General features: G+C 38.3%; 1 protein-coding gene across 1 annotated transcript in view; it reads left to right on the forward strand.

The window, feature by feature from the left end:
• The window catches only part of LOC118356333 (zinc finger protein 33B-like), a 51,352-nt gene extending 36,179 nt beyond the window's left edge, over positions 1-15,173 (forward strand). The window contains 2 exon segments of the mRNA XM_035724294.1: positions 7,387-9,452; positions 9,454-15,173. Coding sequence (XP_035580187.1) covers positions 7,387-9,452; positions 9,454-9,555 — 2,168 coding nt within the window. The 3' untranslated portion in view covers positions 9,556-15,173.
• The last annotated feature ends 264 nt before the right edge of the window (positions 15,174-15,437 follow it).

The raw sequence follows: 15,437 nt of genomic DNA on the forward strand, positions 1-15,437 counted from the left end.
AAATTTATTTTTTTCTCAAAAAATAATTGAGAAAATTATTTCCGTAGAAAATCTTCTATTGTAAGTGTATTTGTGTGAATGTTTCTGGTAGATAGGATCAAATCTATAGCCTGGGTTGTTCTCCTTAATTGTCTCTTTCCCTTGTTCTTCTGGTATAATTTTAGTTGGTCTGTGATTTACCTTGTTGCCTTAATGGAGGCACCAGTCTCTTCTTAGTAGCTGAACACTGAAATTTCATTGTTTTTGAAGGTGGCGTTATTTTCATAAGAAGAACTTGATAGTTCTGTGTTCTGCCTGTGTCTCTGAATATAAGTACTACAATGTTGCTCTGGAGTTAGGAGCCAGAACAGTGCCCCGCTTCTCTCAGAGTGATGCTGTGGTTTACGATTAGTAGATGTGTGTATTTCTGTCTGAGTGTTTCTTAAAACTTGATATAAGCATAAGACACATAATATTCTTCTATAAGAAGTTTAAAATGGTATTGAAAAACTTAAAGAAGTTTTCTATATATGAATAGATTATGTTGTTGATTATTGGAAGGGCCAGCATCATAAAGATGTATTCCTCCCTAATTCACATGCAGATTCAATTAATTCTAATTAGAAATCCTATGAGGTTTGATGGTGTGTTTTTGTTTTCAAGAAGTCAAGTTACCCCTTTAATACTTAGAACCCACAAAATGATTGAGATATACAATGAGCCTGTGGTAATGTAAACCTGAGAAAGCAGAGATTTTTGCCTGTTTTCTTCACTACTTTACCCCCATTTAAAAGGCAGAGATTGCCAAGTGAGATAAATTAAAAGGGTAAGATTCAAACAGGTTGAACATAAAAAGGATGGAAAAAGATACACAGTGGTAAAATTATTCAAAAGGTTATATTCCTGTGTCAGTATTAGATGAAGTGGATTTCAAAGCCAAGAATATTGCCAGAGAAAGAGAAGGATTTTTTTTTCATATTGATAGAGATAAATTTATCAAGAAAACTTAATCCTTTCCTTTTATGGTACAGATAAGTTTTTCAAAGTATATGAAGGAAAACCTGATGGAACTTGAAGGAGAAATAGATGCACAGTTATAGTCTGATATTTCAACATCCCTCTCCCGATAATTAGTAGAAGAAGGAGATGGAAAATAAGCAAAGCTGTAGTAGACTTGAAGAACACCGAATAACCAAATGACCTAATTGACATTTATAAAATACCACCCCCCACACACAGGTAAACCAGTGGAATACACATTCTTTTCAGGAGCACATGAACATAAACCGAGGTAGATCCATATTCTAAGACCTAAAACAAATCTCAATTTAAAAGGAGTCAAGTCATATAAAATGTTTTCTCTTACCAGAGTGGAGATAAATCTAGCTAAATTAAAAATCAGTAACAGAAAGAGCTGTAAAATTCCTAAATAGTTAGAAACTTAATAGCACACTTTTACCTAACTTGATGGTTCAGAGAAGAATTCAGAGGGGAAATTAGAAACTATTTTGAACTGAATGTTCATGAAAACAGAATTTGTAGGAAATTTACATATAGGAAATTTTAATATAGGAAACAAAGTATGTATAATATTTCATTGATTTCATTGTTTTCCATTTGATCTTTATTCCTTCTCTTTTGGGTTTAATTTTCTCTTTTCTAGTGTTTTTTTTTCTTGTTTTTTAAGGTGAAAACAGCTGAGATAATTGAGACCTTTCTTATGCAACACAAGTAAATTTTTTGTGTGTGAATGTATCTAATGCACAAATGCATACATAAAATTCTTTTTATATGGAATATATATTATAAATAATATGTATTTATCATATGTGTAAATTTCATACATGTTGGATTTTGTGTTTGTATACACACATGTATATCTAACACGTGTGTGAAATTCATGCTGGATAAGAAGGAAGGTCACAATTTAATGGCTGCTTCCACCTTACAAATCTAGGGGGACAGGAGCAAATTAAATCCATAGTAAGGAGAAGAAACGAAGTAGTAAATACTAAAGTGTTTAAATAATGTAATTGAAAACAGAAAAATAGTTGAGAAAATTAGTGAAACCAAAAGCTGGTTCTTTAAGATCAGTAAAATTGACAGGCTTCTAGATGAGACAAATTATTGATATCAAGAATAGCAGTGGTGGTGCGCCTGGGTGGCTAGTAGTTAAGCGTCTGCCTTCGGCTCAGGTCATGATCCCAGGGTCCTGGGATAGAGCCCCACATCGGGCTCCCTGCGGCATGGGAAGCCTGCTTCTCCCTCTCCCACTCCCTCTCTTGCTGTCTCTCTCTGTCAAAAAATAAATAAAATATTACAAAAAAAAAAAGTATAGCAGTGGCAATATCACCAAAGATTCTACAGATATTACAAGAAAAATAAGGAAATGTTTTGCCTCTAGCTTTATAAATTCAGCCATTTAGGTAAAATGGACAATTTCCTTCAACAGCTATCCCAGCTCACTTCAGGAGAAATAGATAACCATTCCATGAAGAAAATCCAAGTACAGGGACTTCATTAGTGAGTTCTACCACACATGGAATAATACCAGTTTTACCAAACTCTTCCAGAAAATCCAGAAGGTTATACTAATTCAGTCTCTGAGGCTAGCATTTTGCTAATACCAAAACTAGACAAAGATATTACAGGCATACCTCAGAGATACATTAACAAATTTCAGAACCTATGTGGAAAATCTTTAAAGACAATTTTGATTAAACCCATTTTCATGATACCTATACTCCTTGATGGTGGAGGACTTTGCAGTGAAGGAAGGGGATTTGTATAGTTGAAAAGCACATAGATATTTTCAAAGATACTGTTCTTCTTGAGTGGACTGTATGATGGATGATGTAGTATCAACGTACAGTGTTCTTGAGGGTGATCATGCCTTTAATTCATAGGAGATACATGCTGATACATTTGAAATAACAGGTCATGATGTTTGCATTTAACCCACAGAGTTAATGGTCAGGAAGACTTTATATAGAGAAAGATAAGGCAAGTATGGGAAAAATTTAACAATTTGTAAATGTAGGTGAAAAGCACAGAAATGCTTTATTTTATGGCTCACGCAAACTTGATACTCTGTTTCTTATGTGGAAATTATTCTGTTTACATTTTCTGTCTCTACCAAGTTTAATTTCGATAAGGTGTATTTTCTTAGGAAATTATTTGCTACTTTTCTTTCAAACATACCTGTATCATGTTGAGCAAAAATAGCCTTTTTGATTTTTTTCATACCTTGTTCCAGTGATTGTTTCCTCCTTACTGTTTCTCAGTTTGGGTAGTTGAGCTTTCTTTCCCTTGTTTTTGTTGATTAGCGTAGTCAATGATTTGCTTCCTTTGTTAATCTTTTCAAAGAACCCGCTTTTTTGTTTCTTAAAGATTTTATGTATTTTTTAAGTAATCTCTACACCAAACGTGGGGATTGAACTCAAAACCCCAAGATCAAGAGTTGCATGCTCCACTAACTGAGCCAGCCAGGGGTTCCAAAGAACCAGCTTTTTTGACTTAACTCTTGTTCTACTGTTTTTCTGTTTCTGTTCCATTAACTTCTAATCTAAGTAAACTATCCAGAAGTGAAAGAAGACCTGATGCACATATTCAGAGACCACCAGGAACCTGGGAAAACCGATGTGGAATGGTTCACTAAAGACCGCCTTTAATAAAACTAGTAGACCTTAAAGATGAAGAGAAAGGTTTTTTGTTTTGTTTTGTTTTAAGATTTTATTTATTTGACAGAGAGAGGCACAGTGAGAGAGGGAACACAAGCAGGGGGAGTGGGAGAGGGAGAAGCAGGCTTCCCCTGGAGCAGGGAGCCCGATGCGGGGCTCGATCCCAGGACCTTGGGATCATGACCTGAGCTGAAGGCAGATGCTTAACAACTGAGCCACCCAGGCGCCCTGAAGAGAAAGTTTTTGTCTGTATTATTTTAAATTTATTTTTGTGTTTATCTGTTTTTATCTTTATTATTTCCCTCTTTGTGCTTTCTACTCCATTCTTTTACATTACTATTGTTTTCTTCTAGTTTTTTTTTATTTTTTGAGTCAAGGGTTTACTTATTTTTCATTCTTTGTCACTGATACAAAACATTTGATGCTATGAAATCTCTGATCAGTGTGTGTATCCCATATATACTCCTAAGTAATATTTTCACTATTTTGGTTTAGAACTTCACCTTTGGTTTGTTTCCTTTTTCATCAAAGAGCAGTTTTTACTAGAGAGTTGTTTGTTTTTGAAGTCCCAATGGAAGCTTATTCTTCCCTAATAATTTCTAGTTTTACTGTAGCATTACCTGAGCATTTTACCTGTATCATTTTTTTTTTTTAATGTTTCAGGCACCCTTGAGATGGAAGTGTCTTTTCTATTACAAGTTTTGACATTATAAAGATATATGTCTTCTTGGTTGTTGTCATTAAGTCTTCTACACCCCCAACTTTTTCCTTTTTGATCTTTCTTGAAATACTCTTTTGAATAGTGTATTTCATTTTTTCCTTGCTTTTCTGAGTTCTGCTTCAAGGGTTTTTGGACTCTAGATATTCATAACTGTGATTTTCACATTGAAAGTTGAGGATTTTAGCCTTGTAAAGTGGGGTTTTTGGTTTTTTTTTTTTATCCTTACTGATAACAAGATTGCATCTCTGCTTCCTTATTGTTTCCCTTTGTCTGGAATAATATGGCCCATCCCTTTGGTTTTAGCTTTTTTGAGTCAGTTTTTATCATTATGTTTCCCCTTTATAGCATCAATTTGGATTTTGTTTGTGACACAGTTTGAAGTCATTTGTTAATTGATGAATTAAACCCATTCATATTTATTAATATGATTCATGTTTCGTCTCATTTCTGTCATTTTGTTACATTTAATGAGTGTATCACATTTACTGAATTATTCTGTTTGGTCTTTTTTTCTTTTTGGAGGGAGTCAATTAAATTTTTATGGTTTTGTTCTTGTAGTTACTTTTACACTAATAATTTTTTATACTGGCCTTAGTTGCCCATTTCCTTATTTAACTCTATTTGATTTTTTAGCTTTTAGTGACATTCTTTAGGCTATTATTTATGTGGCTATCTCTGAGCTTATTCTTATTTCTTCTTTTCATTCCTGTTTCCTATAGGTTTTCTAATTGCATTATTTCTGCTTCACTAGAATATATAACATTTATGTATATATGTGTGTGTGTGTGTGTGTGTGTATACACACACACACATACACACACCCATATGTATGTATGTATTTAAAGATTTTATTTATTTGAGAGCAAGAACGTGAGAGGAAAGAGAGCACGAGTAGGGGGTGGTGCAGAGGGAGAGGGAGAAGCAGACTCCCTGCTGAGCAGGGAGCCCGATGTGGGACTCGATCCCAGGACCCCGAGATCATGACCTGAGCCGAAGGTAGACCCTTAGCCAACTGAGCCACCCAAGGGCCTCTAACATTTATATATTATTCTTCTATTCTTGTTCTCAACTTTCTTTTGGTCTTGGGCCTACAATTAAATTATCCACTGCTCAGTTTTTCTGCCAGTGTTCCCTATGAAATCCTTGATTCCCACTTTTTTTTTTAACTTGAAAATGTTCCTCCACTGAGCCTTGCTTTGTTTATTGGTGACAGAATCTATTGCCAAATCTACATTTTTATTTGTTTATTGAGATTTAGTCTTTTTGCCCCAAGGATGTTTCTTCATTTTTAAGGTCTAGTAGTTTTACTAGAGTGTGCCTTAGAGAAGACTGTTCCAGGTCAGCTTTGCCCAGGTTCGTGGTGGTTCTTTAGCCTGTGTGGATGAGGTCTCCTTTTCAGCAGTTTTCTTAGATTATGGCTTCTTTTTGTTTGTTTTGTTTTTAAAGATTTTATTTATTTGAGAAAGAGCGCGAGAGAGGAAACACAGGCAGGGAGAGTGTGAGAGGGAGAAGCAGACTTCTCGCTGAGCAGGGAGCCCGATGCGGGGCTCGATCCCAGAAGCCTGAGATAATTATCTGAGCAAAGGCAGACGCTTAATGACTGAGCCACCCAGGCGCCCAATATTATGGTTTTTAATATTCATTGTTTTTTTTCCTCTGTAGAGAGTATAATCCTACATATATGCATACAATTTTATTTTTAAATTTTTATTTATTTTGCAGACTACCTTCTTTATCCTGGATATTCTTTGTGAACCAGTTCTTCTTTCTTTGGTTTTATTGTCATTCTTTCTGCTCTGTTGTCATGCCTTTTTTCAGGGCTATTTATTAAAATTTCAGTGAAATCTCTTTTCTTTTTGGACTCTCTGTTAGTCTGCCTGGACTGCTATAACAAAACACCACAGACTGGGTGACCTAAATAACCGAAATTTGTTTTCTCACACTTCTGGAGTTTATAAGGCCAAGGGGAAGGTGCCAGCAGGGTTGGTTTCTGGTGAGCCCTGTCTCTTCAGCTTGTAGACAGCACCTTCTTGCTGTAGCCTCGCATGGCTTTTTTTCTGTGCACACAGTGGGAAGAAGCAAGTTGGTGTCTCTTGTGCTTCTAATAAGGATGCTGTTCCTATCAGATTAGTGCTACACACTGATGACCTAATTCAACCTTAATTGCCTCTGTCTCCAGATATAGTCACATTGGGGATTAGGGCTTCACCATATGAATTTGGGAGAGGGACAGTTCAGTTCATAACTGGCTCCTTGTAATTTAAGTCTATTCTAAGATCACTTTGTCCTTCTTACGTTTTATTCCTCACCTGGATCAGTGCTTGCATCCTCAGTTCCCATTAACTACAAGTCCCTTCTGTTGGAGTTCCCAGTGGTCTGAGCTATCACGTATCAGAACTGAGATGTCATCTCAGTGTTTTCCCACTCGTAGTGGGGCTTCCCCTTTCTGGGAATGATTTCATTTGTATTTAATCATCTCTGAGTTCCCTGTCTCTTCTTTATGTATGGTTGCCACAGTCTCTAGCTGACTCTCAATGGATCATTATCAGTTATTTTCTGTGTTTAAATGTTTCTTTCCTTAGTGGCAATTTGAAGTTAGTAGTATTTTGTATGTCCTGGTTATGCTGAAGTCATGGGTTGTTGTAGGTAATTTTATTTGCTCTCCTTATATTGATCCATACAGTTTTTTGGAGGCTAGATGGACACATTCAGATTTTAACGGGTGCTGTTATTCATCAGACACCAGAATGCAGATGTATGTGTTGTAATAGCCAGTTTCCGTTCCCTTTTCCCACTATGCCAGGCTTTTTGTTTCTAGTTTTCATTTTTTGTTTTTCATGTCAAAACTCAAGAATAAAAAGAATATGTACCTACAGTTATTTTCTTCTCTGGACTAGACAAGAAATCCAAATCAGCTCTAACTAACATAGGGCATTTGTATATACATTGCATTCCATAAAAAATGTGTTACTATTCATATGTAAGGTTAATTTTTCTTATTTTTAGAAATCTGGAAAACTGATCACAAGAAAGAAAGGAGCCACGAAAACCAGCCGAAACATGTGTGGGAAGTTGCATTCATCAATAATAAAATGCTAACTGAAGAACGAGGTAACATAGTAGGAAAACCACATAACTTGGACACAAATTCTTTTCCTTCCAGAAAAACCCTCTGTCAGTGTGACTCATGTGGAGTGAGTTTCAACTGTATTTCAGAATTGTTTATCAATAAGAAAAACTATTTAGGAAAAAAGACTGATGAATTTAATGCCTGTGGAAAATTGCTACTCAGTATTAAACACGAAAAAACTCATACTAGAGAGAAAAGTGAATTTTTTAAAAATGGGAAAACTTTCAGTCATGATGAGGACCCTATTCATCATGAGAAGATTCAAACTTTAGAGCAAAATTTTGATCATAACATTTATCAAGAAACCTTCCTTGAAAAGGCAATATTCAGTACATACAAGAAAGAGATTGCAGAAGGGAATGACTGTGAATGTAATGAATATGAGAGAACCTTCTTTGATAAATCCTTCTTATTCCATCAGATAAATTCCTCAAAGGAAAATCACTATGAATTTAGTGGTTGTGGAAAATCCTTACGTGTGAATTCTACCCTTTTGAAACATCATGGGGCACATATGAAACACTATGACTGTAATGAAAGTGGGAATAATTTTAGGAGGAATTTATGCCTTTCACAACTTAAAACTCATAAAGGAGAAAAACACTTTGAATGTAATGAATGTGGGAGAGCGTTTTGGGAGAAATCCCACCTCACTCGACATCAGAGGATACACACAGGAGAGAAACGCTTTCAGTGTAATGAATGTGGAAAAACTTTCTGGGAGAAGTCAAACCTCACTAAACATCAGAGGTCACACACAGGGGAGAAACCCTATGTGTGCAGTGAATGTGGGAAAGCCTTCAGCCACAAGTCAGCCCTCACGTTACACCAGAGAACACATACAGGGGAGAAACCCTATCAGTGTAATGCATGTGGGAAAACGTTTTACCAGAAGTCAGACCTCACTAAACACCAGAGAACACACACAGGGCTGAAACCCTATGAATGCTATGAATGTGGGAAATCCTTCTGTATGAATTCACACCTTACAGTGCATCAGAGAACTCATACAGGTGAGAAACCCTTTGAATGTCCTGACTGTGGGAAATCTTTCTGTCAGAAGTCACACCTTACACAACATCAGAGAACTCACATAGGGGATAAACCCTACGAATGTAATGCATGTGGGAAAACTTTCTACCACAAGTCAGTACTCACCAGGCATCAGATCATTCATACAGGGTTGAAACCTTATGAATGTTATGAATGTGGGAAAACCTTCTGCTTGAAGTCTGACCTCACAGTACATCAGAGAACTCACACAGGGGAGAAGCCCTTTGCATGTCCTGAATGTGGGAAATTCTTCAGCCATAAGTCTACCCTCTCTCAACATTATAGGACTCATACAGGGGAGAAGCCCTTTGAATGTCACGAATGTGGGAAAATCTTCTATAATAAATCATACCTAACTAAACATAATAGAACACACACAGGGGAGAAACCCTATGAGTGTAACGAATGTGGGAAAACCTTCTGCCAGAAGTCTCAGCTCACTCAGCACCAGAGAATTCACATAGGTGAGAAACCCTATGAGTGTAATGAATGTGGAAAGGCTTTCTGTCATAAGTCAGCCTTAATTGTCCACCAGAGAACTCATACAGAAGAAAAGCCCTATAAATGTAATGAATGTGGAAAATCTTTCTGTGTGAAGTCAGGACTTATTTTACATCAGAGAAAACACACAGGGGAGAAACCCTATGAATGTAATGAATGTGGAAAATCCTTCAGTCACAAATCATCCCTCACAGTGCATCACAGGGCTCACACAGGAGAGAAATCTTGTCAATGTAATGAATGTGGGAAAATTTTTTACCGTAAATCGGACCTTGCTAAACATCAGAGATCACACACGGGGGAGAAGCCCTATGAATGTAACACATGTGGAAAAACCTTCTCTCAGAAGTCAAACCTCATTGTACATCAGAGAACACACGCAGGAGAAAAACCTTACGATTGAAGTGGATGTTAGGAATGTCGAGCTGCAGTTCAGCACCCATTATACAAGAATTCACACTGGCGGAAGCTCTGTTGACAGGATATCCTGAATGTTTGGGAACCTTCTTCCACACAAACTGGCCTTATTTTACTCCAAAGTAGACTGCAACAAATGCAGGACAGTCTTGTTAAGTAACATTCCATTGAATGTCACCAAGCAAATACTGGTATAAAATATTGCAGATTTTTTTATTTACAACAATTTTTTTTTTTTTAGCAAAAATACCAGGTTACGTCAGAATTTATATTAAAGAGAAAGCTTTCAATTTGAGGTATATAACTTAAAGATTATTTTTAGAAGTAATATAACATTAGAAGTCGTGTTTTGGGTTTTGATGCCATATTTATCTTTAGGAAACAAAAAGTTGTAATTTATAGATGTATATTGTGCCATGTGAAGCTTTAAAAACCAAAAAAAAAAAAAGTAGTAAAATGAAAAAATAGACAAATTGCAGTCAGACATAGAATTCTCACATGCCCTCCATCAAGCTTCCTCTAATGCTGTCTTCCACAACCACGGTATATTGTCAAGCACAGGAAATTGATGGTACCACAGTACTAAGTCACATACAGTCATTATTTCTACTTCAACAGTTTTTACAAGCACTTTGTACAGTGTAGTTCTGTGAAATTTTATCACTTAATAGTTTGAGTAACCATCAACACAGGTTACAAAATCAAAAAGGTATCTGGAGTCTCTGTTGCATTAGGATTACAAAGGAATCAGGATTTCATCACGAGAAGTTCCCTCGTGTTAATAATCATACTGTTTCTGCAGCCCTCATCCTGGCAATCATGAATGTGAAGCTTTTAAAAAGCAGAGATAAATTGAATAATTAGGGTCACAGCCTTAAATGCTTATGTGAAGTGTCCCTTAAGTTTACAGGACTTATGTATCCACATATGGTTCTTTATATAATAAACCATATGTGCTTCATTTGCATAATGCAACTTAATATAGTTGTGAACAGAGAACAGACACTCCTAATTTAGCATTTGTTACTGTATCAGGCACATCTCCCATGTGTATAAGGGCTGAGCAGCCTTGTAAAAGGAGGCCCACAGAGGTAATACATAACCATTTAGAATGTATAAATCAAAATAACAAAGTGGCAAATAGAATGTGTTCAGTACAGAGGGATATCTAGTCCCTAGTCTCATTTTCCCTGTTCACCCATGGTCCATGTCAAGCCAGGAGGTGCCTTGAGTGTACATATGTGAGTTCTCTAGTCCTCAGCCTAAATTTTGTACAAACCTTCTGTAAGTAACTGCCCTCTAAGGCAGAGGCCAGTGTACCCAGAGACAGATCTGCACCCTTGGAGATTTTTGACTCTGAGGAGAAGGTGGGTTGAGACTGGAGCAGAGCCAGAGTGAAGCTAGAGTGGGGCTTTTATTGAGAGACAGGGTATAAAGGTGGTATACTAGATTACACCATCAGTCAGATTACATAAACCAGGTTACACAAATGAATGATCTTAACTTGCACAAAGAGTCTAAGCTTCCATCTTAGGAAACTAGGATAAGGAGCTGATTAAATCCGGAGTAAGTGAAACAAAAGAAATAATAATTAGAGCAGAAATCAGTGAAATCAAAAACAAAATAGAGGAAATCAGTAAAATCAAAAGTTAGTTATTTGGGAAGGTCAAACTGATAAAACATTAGCTAAATTAACTAAGAAAAAGAGAAGTACTAGGTGCTAATACCAGAAATGAAAGAAAGTCATAACTGATTTCATCCCATCAAAAGGATAATAATACTGTGCATGACTGTGTGTCCACAATTTTCATAACCTACATAAAATGGACCAGTTCCTTGAAAGACACAATCTGCCAAAACTCACAGAAAGATCTATCTGTTAAAGAAACTGAGTTAATACTTAATCTTCCAAATCAGAGTGTCAGGCCCAAATGTGTTTGCTGGTGAATTCTACCAAACACTTCAGGAAGAAATAACCAGTTCTCTACAATCTCTTCCAAAAAGTAAAAACAGAAGAAATACTTCCTAACTCATTCCATGAGCCCAGTATTGCTGTAGTAGCAAAACCAGGCAGACATTACAAGAAAGGGAAACTGCAGACAGAACTCTATGTCTTGGAACATAGATGCAGAAATTCTCAACAAGTCATTAGCAAAGTGAATCCAACTGTATATAACTTCACACCGTGACCAAGTGGAGTTTATTCCAGGCATGCAGTCCTGGTTCAACATTTGATAATCAGTTCACGTAACTCATCACATCAACAGGCAAAAGGAAAATAGTCATATGATCATACTACTAGGTGCAGAAAAGCATTTCACAAAATCTTAACCCATATTCACAATAAGAAATCTTAGCATATTAGAAATACAGGGAACTTCTTTAACTTGTTAAAGCACATCTACAACAGCCCTATCACTAACATCGTACTTAATGGTGAGAAACTAGATGCTTTTCCAGTTAAGATAAAGAGGAAGGAGGCCCCTTTGACCACTCTTTTTCAGCCTCCTTCTGGAAGTCATCGCTAACACAGTATGACAAGTAAAGGAAATAAACTTGGATTTGGAAGGAAGAGATAAAACTGTCTATATTCACACATAACACGATTCTTTAGGTAGAAAATTCGGAGGAGTCAAAAATAGAATACCTTGACACTGCTAAGCAATTATAACAAGGTTACAAGGTACAGTGATTGGGTGGTAAAAAGAAGTGAGCTCTCTAACAGAAGATATGGAGGAACCTTACTTGCACATTGCTGAGTGAAAAAAGCCAATCTGAAAAGGCTTTACACTTTGGTTTCCGTCTAAAATGGATTCTGATAACAGCACAAGTATATGGGGACAGTAAAAAGATCAGTGGTGGCCACGGGTTTGGGACAAGGCAGGGAAGGATGAATAGGTGGATTGTAGAGGATTTTTAGGACAGTGACACGATTCTGTAGGATATTATAATGGTAGATACATGTCATTCATTTGTCAAAGCCCATAAAGTGTAAAACACAAAGGGTAAACCGTAAGGTAGACTGTGGACTTTAGTTAGTCGTAATGTATCCGTATTGTCTCATCAGCTGTAACATATGTACCACACATAACGGGACTGTAGCAGTGGGTGGAAGCGAAGGGGTATGTAGGAACTCTACTTTCTGCTCAGTTCTTCTGTAACCTTAAAACTACTCTAAAAAATAAGGTGTATTAAATAAACAACCCTGCCTGCATATAGCAATGTAGGTGAATCTGTGAAGGTGCTTTCTTCTATACTTACAAAATTAAAAACTCACATTATTCGGTACCAGTTTTCCCATGGTGGGAGGCAGAATGCATTCTCAGAAATCTTACACTGACAACCACTAAACCTATTTTCAGTTACAGCTTTTCTGCTTTTGTAAGCCTTATTATCTTTTTTGGAAGTATCATAAATTTCTTACCTCTCTTCATAATATCTTGTTTCTATATTAAGGTCTTTGTTTCTGTTTCTGCACTGAAAATATAATCAATATTAGTGAACATTTGAGATGTTTTTATAGTCTTTGAAATATTTTAAATTATAGTAACTGTGGCCTGAAATTAAGGCCTAGTATAATGGACTCTTTTACCTCTGAAACCAAGATGGAATCCCACCACCAACTGAGTGAATAGGAGGCAGTTAATACAGTTGTCATAATGAACAGGATGGCCCATCCAAGAACAAGGTCACCATCTAAGATGTGGTTCATCTAGTTATTAACTAATTGTTCTTGCCTGACTAACTGGTTCTGTGATATGACAAAGGCCCTTTGGGACAGAGCTGTCAATCGCAGGCAGGCCTGCCTTTTGACCTGCACTGTACTGCCTTGGTTTTGGGGTGTCACTGTGTCTTCCCACCCTAAAAAGCTCCCTATGAGAGAATTGTTATTTGGCTACACCCCAGGTGACTTCCCTTTGGGTTCAGTTTGGCTGTGAGGCTTCTGCCTGTAAAGGCAGAGACAGCACTGTACCCCTACTGCATTTGTGCCCCACCTACCAAGGGTCTGGTTAGAACTCTCTGGTTACTGCATAGAGTCCGGCAACCATCCCTGGCTGCTCGGGGTGCCCATGCATACCATGGTTTGTTATTGTGCACCACTGGGGTGGGCATGCAGCTGGCCCTTTGTGAAATTTTGGAATGGGTGGACAACCAGCCCCAGGAGAATTAAGCATGGCATTCCAGTTGTCTAATGAGCTGTTGCTCAGGTCAGGGTAGCAGCCTTCCCCCCTCCTCTGCTGCTCCTTCCCTTGTTGCTGTTGCGCACACACCTGATGCCCAGCGGTGTGGAGCTGCACATTTGTGGTGTCCTATGGCCCAGATGCTGATGAGAAAAGGGACCCCTTCCAAATTACCAGAGGAAGCACCTCAAATGCTCTTCTAATGCAAAACCTTTAGCCAGTGAACCTGGGGTTTGCTTAGCACTGTTGTTTTCCAAGGGTCTAACCTTGGAATCATGGAGCTTAATGGCTCTGACCTGGGCTATAGACAAATGACCCTACTGTTTGTGAACCCTGACCGCAGGGAGATTGGCTGGCATTCCCTGGAGGAAGTGACAGCTGCTGATGAAGCCGACTGCTGGGCTTTGGTAGTTTCCCTTCTAACCATGCAGGTCCGTGCCATGGGTGACTGAGTAGAGACAAAAACTGAAAGTTGCGACTTGACATGGCGAGAAATCCAAAACATTCAGAGGGAATTTGTACAGAGAGGAATGAGGGAGAAGATGTGCATGGCAGAAAAGAGGCAGCCATACAGAAGATAATCAGTCAACTGCTGGGCTCTTTGGCCAGGCATGCTCTGCTGCCTGTGTCTGTGTTGGAAGGAAACTCATCCTCGTGTGTGGAGGGGAAAACGCGCACTCTGTGCCTCAGCCAAGGGGATAATCCGGAAGCGACTTCAGCCCAGGATCTTTAATCTGTAAGAAGCACATACTGCCGTGGAGCGCGCCCGTGGCCCTGAAGATCCTGACTGGAGACTCCTCTGGCGAATGAAGTTTGTAAATCTGATCAGAGTAAAGAGAAGCCCCCTGAGGTATATCTAGTGACAACAGAAAGGAAAGAAGCGGCAAGACAGAATGAGGGAGAGGGAGGGACTTAGATATGGGAAGAAGAGACCACAAAATGATGGAAACCAAGGTCCACAGATTGACCCAATTGGGGGTACGGACTTAAAAAAATTTATACAGCAAAAGACAAAAAGGGCACTGATTGGCTTTTGTACCTCTACTATTTTCTGAATTGACTTAAATATCTGCTGAAATGCACCATTGACGAACTTTCAGGGCCTTAAAACAGGGCTCAAATTACAGCTATATCTGGGCATTCCACTAAATTTAATCGTTACTCCCTAAAACCTTGAATGAGTTTTTGAATATAAAAGAGAAGTGCTATCGATTAAATATTTGTGTTTCCTCAAAATTTGTATGTTGAAATCTGAACCCCAGCGTGATGGTGTTTGGAGGTGGGGCCTTTGGGAAAAGGTCAGGTTACGAGGAGGGAGTCCTCATGAGTGGGAGCAATGCCCTTATAAGACCCCAGGGACTCCCTTGGCTTTTTGCCACGTGAGGACAGAGCGAATGCACAGCCATCCGTGAACCAGGAAGCCGGCCCTCACCAGACCCCAGTACCGCCGGCGCCCTGGTCTTGCACTTCCCAGCCTGCTTAACTGTGAGAAATAAATTTCTGTTGTTTATAAGCCACCTGGTCTATGGTATTTCGTTTTAACAGCCTGAACAGTCTGGGATGGATGGATGGATGGATGGATGGATGGATGGAGAAATAGATCGATCGATCTGCTGTACCCTGCTGTTGTTGGTTATATACTGGGTGCTCCAGTACACAGAGGCTCTCACAGACTGAGCCTGGGACCCTACATACACAACTGCCTATTATAGCTTGAATCATGGAAACAGGACCTCACACACATGGCTATGGAGGCTTCCTTGCTACAAGATGGA

The sequence above is a fragment of the Zalophus californianus genome, chromosome 15, assembly GCF_009762305.2.
Source record: "Zalophus californianus isolate mZalCal1 chromosome 15, mZalCal1.pri.v2, whole genome shotgun sequence".
In the NCBI taxonomy this organism is placed as follows: domain Eukaryota; kingdom Metazoa; phylum Chordata; class Mammalia; order Carnivora; family Otariidae; genus Zalophus; species Zalophus californianus.